Source organism: Ipomoea triloba, chromosome 10 (genome assembly GCF_003576645.1).
Source record: "Ipomoea triloba cultivar NCNSP0323 chromosome 10, ASM357664v1".
Lineage (NCBI taxonomy): Eukaryota > Viridiplantae > Streptophyta > Magnoliopsida > Solanales > Convolvulaceae > Ipomoea > Ipomoea triloba.
This window is the reverse complement of record NC_044925.1, coordinates 16,004,627-16,013,897: the sequence shown is the minus strand read 5'-3', so window position 1 is coordinate 16,013,897 and position 9,271 is coordinate 16,004,627. Positions and strand designations below refer to the sequence as shown.

The following is a 9,271-nucleotide window of genomic DNA, read 5'->3' as shown; positions in this document are numbered from 1 at the left end:
ATATATATATATAAAGAATTATATGAACATATATATACATACCTGGCCTTGGTCTCTCGAAAAGCGAAAAGCGACATAAATCGCAAGTAGCAAACAAATGAGAATAGTTGTGGTAATGATAAATCCCAAAACAACAACCAAGAAAATAGCGAAATCGAAAAATAGGAAAATCGCGGTTAAGCTGCATGCATGAGAAGAAAATAAATAATAATAATCACAAATTAATTAAATGCTAAAATAAATTATTTAAAAACTAAATAATATAAATGAGACTTGAAAATTTTTTTTGACATAATAAAAATATATTTAATACGCAGTTAATAATTCATCATGGTCTCATGGAGTACACACCTAGTTAGTTGAGGAGCAAGCTCGCCATAGCCATTTGAGTTCACAAGCCAAGACAATCCAAAAAACCACCAAGTGAAATAGGCCGAGTCTTTACCATATTCCACATGCTTAATTAAGCTATTAAATCAAGATTAATATCAAATAAGTTCATATATAGATTAAGTGTATCCAAAAAAATCACCCTAACATTATTGTGAAAAATGGTACATCCATGCACGATAAAGAGTTTAGACATGAAAGCCTAAAACATTATTATACGTACTTGACAACCCTGAATTGTTGTTGTAGATTAGGATAATGTTTCACGTAAAGCCATGCAAGGTGGGCGAGGCATTGAAGGGCAAACACGAAGATCCATAATCGAAACGGCATCCTCGGCGCCTCTCTTCTACTCGTGACCAAAACAGTAAACGCAACGACGGCGAAGATGGCCACCACGGCGACGTCAAGAAACCTGAAGGCGAGTGTGACAGCCGCGGGCGCCGGCGCCGCCGGGCGGCGGTGTTCCTGTAAGTCTCTGAGGAAGCGCGACATGGTTAAGAAAATGATGTTGTCTCCTCCGTCGCCGAATGCGCGTACGAGGTTCTTCGTTCTCTCCCACGCCATTTGTGGTGTGGGATTGATTGAAGAACGAAGAAATGAGATGAAATCGACTGCGGTTTTGGTCGTATCGAGAATTGGGTTTTAAGGTTTTATGTGTGTTGATGTTACGTTGCGAAACTCTCGTGCTGACTTTTTGACCTTAATCACCTCGACCAATGATGACCAAAATGTCAAAGGGAGGCTTGACCTTAATCACCTCGACTAATCGTGTGTGGACCACGGCAAAAAATGATATCATTTCGTACAATTTTTTTTTTCACATGACTCGGTGCAATATATATTTGATAATTCATAAGGTACATTATCTTACTCTAAAAGTTTCATTACTCTAACACATCATGTATATTACTTTAATACATCAAGTACATTAGACTAAAATATAATGTACATTTTCTTACTCCAAAAGTTTCATTATTCTAACACATAATGTGCATTATTCTAACTCATAAAATTCAGCGATGTCGTTCTGGACCGTGATCCACACAGTTGTGAACCGTGTCTTGATCTACATTTTACGAGGCGCAAAAAATCTAGTCCAGCTGAAAATTAATCAAGTTTTATTTTAGAACACTTGTCTCAAGAGCGTGACTCAATTTTAAATCAATGGTAATAGTTTCAATTTAAGAATTCTAATAATATCTCATCAAATTATTCACCTCCTATTTGAGTACTTTATTAAATTCATTTTTTGGGTTAAAGTTAATTCCATATGTATTGATGATCATATATATATATTAGCTATGTCCACCGAGTAAGTGCTCGTTAGTAAGAAGTTCAAATTTGTGAAGTGGATTCCCTGATTATTATTTATAAGCCATTTCTGTGCTAGGAGTAAAACTGAGCACCATGAAGTGGATTCCTTGGTTAATATTTATAAGTTGTGCATTAGAAGTAAAAAAGAGCACCGCAAAGTGAATTCCTTGGTACTTATAGTTAATTTGGAGCCATTGTGTGTTAGTAATGTGATGTGAAATGTTTTCCTTGGTTCACCTATCACCTCCTTTACAAGGTGTTGCTTGCCTTTTTTACTTGTAAACCACTTGTAAACTTGACTAACAGAAAGGTTAGGGGGCTGAGAAGAATTTTCTCGTTGCTTGCTATCTACTGCACAAGCCTTGAATGCCCTGTTGAATTTGGCAAAGTCTTGAGGACTGAGTTCCTTATTTGGTGTTCTAATTATGGGATAATCTGCCAGAGTTTTTTCAGCATTGTCCCAAATTTATTTTTGTGTTAATAAGCATAATATGTAGAATTCATGATTATAATGTGCGATTATGGGTCTAGAATGGTTTAGCCCCTGTTTGGATGATTTGGATGAGAACTAACGTAAAACTTAATTACTACATAAACACTTGAGCTGTTGTTTATCATGTTTGAATAGGCTTGTGGAAAAGTGTTTATGGCCCTTGAAAAAAGTTTTTTAAGCTTAATTTTCTGAGTTTTTAAAATCAATTTATTAGAATAGGTTTAAAACTATTTTTATAAAGGCCATTTAATGACAAAGTCATATTGAGTTCAATGAAGATTGGAAGTTGGAGAATGTTTATCTTTAACAAGCAGTTATTTAAGCAATTTTCACAAATTCAGACTTTATACTTTCAATGTAATCCAAAATGTACTACTTTGGTTGAGCCCAACAATTTTTTGACAATTACTTTTGCATCAGCTAGGCCCGAGAGCAGCTGCATTTAACAGCCAATCATGTGCTGTTTTTGCAGTACACCATCATAACTACTCCAACTGAAGGAGCCAAGGAGGTATGCCTATCTCTCTGCTTAGATATTTTAGATTATTGCAAGAGTTTTATCTTGAAAGTGTTCATTTTTATCCCATTGAAGCACTTTATTTTAAACTATTGGTCAATAAGTGATAAACTGAAAAAGAGGGGTATATTCTGTATTTTCAAAATATCATTTTGAAAAAAAATGTAATACTTTTAAATCAAAATTTCATCTTGATTCGATTAGTCTCATGCCGTAAGACCGTAAAACAGTCTCACACAAGTTTTTATCTTTAAATCTTTGAATTAAAGAACAAACAATAATATATTTTGTTATACTCTAGAATGAGAATGATATAATAGTTGAATTGATGATTAGTTATCTTCTCTTGTGAGTTCCAATGAAAATGTGAACATCAAATTTTGGTGGGAGGGAGTAAAAGTTGAAAATAAAATTTAAAAGTACAAGTAGTATTTTCCTATAAAAAAAGATTGACAAAAAAAGGTGCAAGAAATAGGGTAATAGAGCAGAGATCATGAAACAGGCTGAACAGCCGTAGCTCTACATATGGGGCAAGTTTGATGAAGTACCAACCAAATAGCAATGCAATCTGAATGGAATTTATGGTTGCATGAGGAGAGAATGGTGGAGATGTCGCCTTTCTCGAAACCGGCGATACAAATAGCGCATTCATTCTCTCTCTCCTCTCCCTTTATGCTCCCTTCCTCGAAGCTTTTAATATTTAACCTTATTTCTGGGACTACTTGTACTTCCACATTAACGTTGTTGTTGGCAACGGTGCTCCCTACCGCCTGTCTGTTACGCGGCTGCACCACCGCAGCTCGAGGTGGCGTGCTGACGGGATAGCACAGCCAACATACATACCACAAACAAATGCCTACCATCATAATGAGGAAATAAAAAGGACTCACGTGCGTGTAATCGTCCTCCACGTCAAGTAGAATAGAATAGAATACTTGATCGCACGAATTTAGCTTACTAATTCAGTAGGTAATATTTAGAAGAAGAGAATAAGAATAGAATACTCTACAAATTCGTGAATATATATAGAATAATGTTACTGTTAGTCTATTACTAATAGGAATAGGATACAATCCTATTCTAGATTGGGCTCAAGCCCTGGCCTAATAATGACAGCTTAAAAGAATTTTTATTGGTCCATTATAGATTATCTTTATTAAATTTAAGCCCTTATTGTATAGTAATGCTACACAATTAGTCTTAAAAAATTTCTCTCCTTAATTCTCCTCTTAATGTGATACTATCTAATTGATTACTTTAATTTAGTGTTTAATTAAAAATATATGGGGTCAGTTAATTTACAACACTCAATGATTATTATAAATTTATAAGTCACATCATAAAAGAATATTTGGAAAAAAAAAATTGGAGGGAAACATTTTCCCTTATTTTATTATTGACAAATTTTATTTATTTACGCCATCTGTCTAATTTACATGTCTTATTTATTATTCATTAGTCAAACCAATTCTTTCTTCTTTGCTTATTTCCTTAAGTATTTTAAAAATTAATTATTTTTGTGTTTAATAGTACTTTTAATGTAGTTTCTAAATATATAAATTTTATATACTAATACTAAATTTAACATTATGAAAAATTAAATTAAAAATAATTCCAGTCAAACCTCGTTAATTGAACCAGATACATAAAATGGAACCAAGCGAGTATTTATTTTTATCTATTCCTGTGAGAAGCCAGGTAATCATCATAGTGGCTTGGTTACGTTAAATACCAATTAGATGAAAATTAAATTACAATTTTATCCCAATTAAGTTTTATTTAGTCTATCATATAAGACAATCATTATACCGTTGACCATGGTCCACTTTACAAGTTGGACCATTGACATAATGTTTATTATTAATATATTAAAGAGTTTTTTATATTTTGTTTTGGTATAATGAAAGTTTATTTTTAAATATATTTTTTTAAAGAATACACTTTCAGTACATTAAAAATAAACATTCAATTTCTTTCAAAAAAAAATAAACATTCAATATACTAAAATGAACATTTATTTTTTATCCACATTATAATGTGGACCATGGTCTATAGTATAATTTGTCCATATAAAGAACTTGTTAGTCACCAAAGCGGTCTTGTTGAATAATGATAGGGATGTCAACGGGGCGGGACTGGGGAATGGGGTCCTCGTCCCCGAAATCCCGCCTCGTTCCCATCCCCGTCCCCACGAGGATTTTTCGGGGACGGAGAATCTCCGCGAGAATTTTTTTGAATTATGTCAATTTAAAAAAAATAATATATTGAAAAGAAAACTAAGCCTTGAATCTTTAAACAAAGTCCAAATTCAACATGCATAGATTAAACATCAAATACAAGTAACATAAACTTATTTCAATAACATCACTGAATTCATTGCTTATTTCAAGTTTGCATTGCTTATTTCAATAAAATGCATCACTACAACTATAAACTATAAACAAAGAACTAATAAACTATTAACTATAAACAAAGAATTAATAAACTATAAACTATAAACTAGGCAACTATTAACCAGTTAATAGGCAACTATTAACTATAAACTAATAAACTATAAACTAGGCAACTATATATTAACTATGAATAATATATAATATAATATAATAATATACGTGGAATCGGGGACGGGGACCGGGGATTGGGGTCGGGGTCGAGGCTGGGAATACCCTCCTCGTCCCGTCCCTGTCCCCGTCCCCGACAAGGATGAGGAATTTCTCCCCATCCCCACCCTCATTTCTCGAAATAATTCCACGAATCCACCCCCGTCAAGGTGGGGATCAATTTTCCCCGTCGAGAGTATGTTGAATTGTCATCCCTTATAATGATAAAGACTAATTATTTTTTTTATATGGACAATAAAATTTCATTTAACTTATTTAGGGTGTCTATTTTATTATAGCTTATTAGATACCAACGTGCCCTAGCTGAATGAATAATAGACTACTAATAAAGAGAATTGATTTTGCCCAAATTAGTAAGATGACATAGATGACAATAACAGTAGTTATAAATTATAAGAATAAGGGTAAAATAGACCACTGAACTGCACACCAAACTGCAATTAGGTTATCGAACTCAAAAAAATGTAATTGGGTATCTAAACAACACAAAGTCATGCAATTTAATTCAAAATGACTTGTTTACATGATGTACCGGTTACCGATTTTAAAAATAATATTTTAAAATTATTTTATCTAAAATAAGTAATTAAAATTAAAATTAAAATTTTAATTTTAATTTTAAATTAAAAAAAAAACTTCCGGCCGGCCGTTCTTGTTTTTTTTTTTTTTTAAATTTAATTTAAATTAATTATTTTATTTAAAATTTTTAAAAATATTATTTTTAAAATTGGTAACTGGCATATCAGGTAAAACAAGTCATTTTGCGTTAAATTGTATGAATTTGTGTAGTTCAAGGACCAATTGCATTTTTTTTTTTTGAGTTCAATGACCTAATTGCAGTTTGGTGTATAGTTCAGTAGTCTATTTGTAGGGTTGAGCATCGGGCGGGTTCGGACAGATCGGGGTCACGGATGGACACCTCGATCGGATATCGATTTTGATTTTGGAGATCCTATCCGATTAATTTTAATGGCAAATCTGTCGGGTAAGTGGCCGAACTAATAAGACGGATATCCGGTTAATCCGTCGGATAGTTCGGTTTTGATAATAAAAAAATGTAACTTAAAAATTAATAATTTACTTAATAAAAATTCTTGTTTTTACAATTTTATATGCACAAGGCAGTCTAAAAATTCAAAATACACAATACATATCATAAATTCAAACTTGAAAAATCAAAATTAAACTGATACACACTTCATAAATTACAAACTTAGAGCTTCCAACTTCAAAGCATACAAAATAACATAATTGTATAATACAAAGACTTTGAAGTTACAAACTTAGAACATAGAAGTTACAAGCACACTATTCTAGAGTCTAGATAGCATCATAGCAATCACAGATTCATAGCAGCATTCTCTATTCTCCAACCCCTCAACCAACAGGCAGCAGCAAATCAGCATTCAAGGTTCAAGCACAACAAAAGCAGTAATCCAGATTCCAGTATATCACTAACAAATGATATTATCAAATATAGATATTCTATTCCTCTTCCTGATAAGTAACAAAATTAAAGTATAATAAGTACAAAACATTGGAAGATGGAACGATTGTTTAATTGAATTAATCAATTAAAGAGGTCTTAGATAGTTTTTTTTTTTTTTTCCATATCAAGTTAGAATTGTGGGCAAATTGCTCATTGAGTATGGCATAAACACCACACTACATAAGCAACATACCAACCTCATTCTATATATTCAGATTTCATGGTGGAAGCATCATCATTGCACAAGAAAGCACAAATTAAGTTAATAAGTAATAGGAACTGAATAACTGAATAAGTCATATACATTACTAGTCACCATTGACCATTCAATGATAAAGGGGACAAAACTCAAAACCAAAAATCACTATTGATATCTGACCTCAATGGCAACAACATTTAAAATGTTACCAAGCCATGAGTAGTTTCCAGTTTCCACTTTCCAATTCCCAGCTAAGGAATCATGATTCTTGAAGCGACATTGATAACGACTTAGGCATGCATTGATATCGACAGTCATCATTCATCAAATAACAAATCAAATGCTTTATGCTTTAAGAGTTTAATTAGAATTTAGAAATTTAGAAGAAATAAATAACCATACAAGAATGGTAGGCATTGAAGATACAACTCCAGAGCTGGATGTGTTGCACAACTCTGCAAATTGGAAAACAAAAAACACAAGTTAAAATTTAAAAAAAGTTATAGTTATTAGTTAAAACAGACAAGTTAAACTATTTACCTTTCTCAATCCTTTCAACATCATCAATGTTTTCTTCAATAGAGATAGGTTGATTGGCTAACCTCAGCCAATCCTGTGCACACACAAGTGCCTCAACAATTTTAGGAGTTAGGGAACTCCTAAAAGCATCTAGTACCTTGCCACTGGTACTGAATGCTGATTCTGATGCAACAGTAGATATTAGAACAACAAGTAAATCCCTTGACATTTTAAATAACACAGGGAACCTATCAGAATTCAGTTTCCACCATCTAAGAAGGTCAAAAGAATGCTCCCCATCCACAATAATCTCAGCCAAATACACTTCCAACTTAGATCAGAAACCTCATCAACTTCCACCATATTTGTCAACAGGCAAGATAGATCAGAAACCTCAGAGAAAAAGGTATTAGAAGTCACATACAATGAACCAGAAATCCTAACAGTCATTTCATAAAAGGATTTCATAATCTTAACCAAAGAAGCAATGGACTCCTAATCTATGAAGTCAGGTATATTTTCACCTAAATCAGCCTTAAATGAAATATCATGATCTTCATACACTTCAAATACTTTCTGAAATAACAAAATAGTATGCAACATCATATAGGTGGAGTTCCACCTTGTAGGAACATCAAGACACAAAGAATTCCTAGCTTCTACCCCAATTAGATCAGCTAGATCCCTAAACTTTTGTACCCTAATAGATGAGCTCCTCACATACCTAACAACATTCCACACTTTCTTAATAGCACTGTCACATCCTTTCAACCCATCCTGTACTACCAAGTTACGGATGTGAGCAATGCACCTCATGTGCAAATACTTACACATAACAGTAGTACAACCCCAAACACCAACTTCTTCTTCAAGAAACCTAGGGTAGTATTATTGCTAGAAGCATTATCAACTGTCACACTGAAAACTGATTTTAGACCCCAGTCCGAAAGGTAACTTTCTAAAGCCTTTGCAATACTTCCCCCCTTGTGGGAATAGATTGGAACAAATGAAATGATCTTCTTTTGGAGCTTCCACTCACTATCATATCAATGAAATGTGCAGTTATGCACATGTAGTTTATTCTCTGGACTAAGGTCTAAGTATCAGTTGTGATACTGACCCTCTGACTGCTAGTCCTAAAAAACTTCTTCAAGTTCACCCTCTCATCAGAAAATATCTTGAAAATGTCCCTACTGATAGTCCATCGTGAAGGGATTTTAAACCTAGGACAACAAACTAACACAAACTACCTAAATCTTTGTCCCTCAACAATCCTAAAAGGCAGTTCATCTACAATAATCATCTCAGCTAAGGTTCTCCTTATCAAGTCTTGATAAAACACCCAAGTACCCAACACCCCTCAAGTGCCTTCACTATTTTCAGTTTCAGCAGAAGAAGGGGCAGGTTGGAATGTCAGTAAAGATTACCTTGTATCCTTAGAGTGAGGATTTTAAAGCATGTATACTCTAGATTTCAGTAATGCACATTTCACAGTTACTATTTAGCAACTTAGCCACTTAGAGACTTTATTTTGGTTTAAGGGTCCAATATCCATTAACTTACATGTTATAAAATCCAGATCAGGCACATTTTAAACGTTCATCATTTCTGGATTTTATTTAAAGGCTTCCACCATTTAAGGAGTCATTAAGGTAATCTGGAGATCCAACAGTACATATAAACTGAGGGACATATCACAAATTGTATATCAAAGTAAACTGGAGAT

At 33.3% G+C, this 9,271-nt stretch overlaps 1 protein-coding gene across 1 annotated transcript; it reads right to left on the bottom strand.

The window, feature by feature from the left end:
• Window positions 1-3,208: 3,208 nt before the first annotated feature.
• Window positions 3,209-7,995, bottom strand: LOC116033206 (E3 ubiquitin-protein ligase AIRP1-like). Its single transcript, XM_031275964.1, has 4 exons — window positions 7,878-7,995; window positions 7,567-7,728; window positions 7,424-7,481; window positions 3,209-3,530 (listed from the first exon to the last, which is right to left on the bottom strand). The coding sequence occupies exons 1-4, from the start codon at window positions 7,993-7,995 to the stop codon at window positions 3,209-3,211; spliced, it is 660 nt and encodes a 219-aa protein (XP_031131824.1).
• Window positions 7,996-9,271: the final 1,276 nt, after the last annotated feature.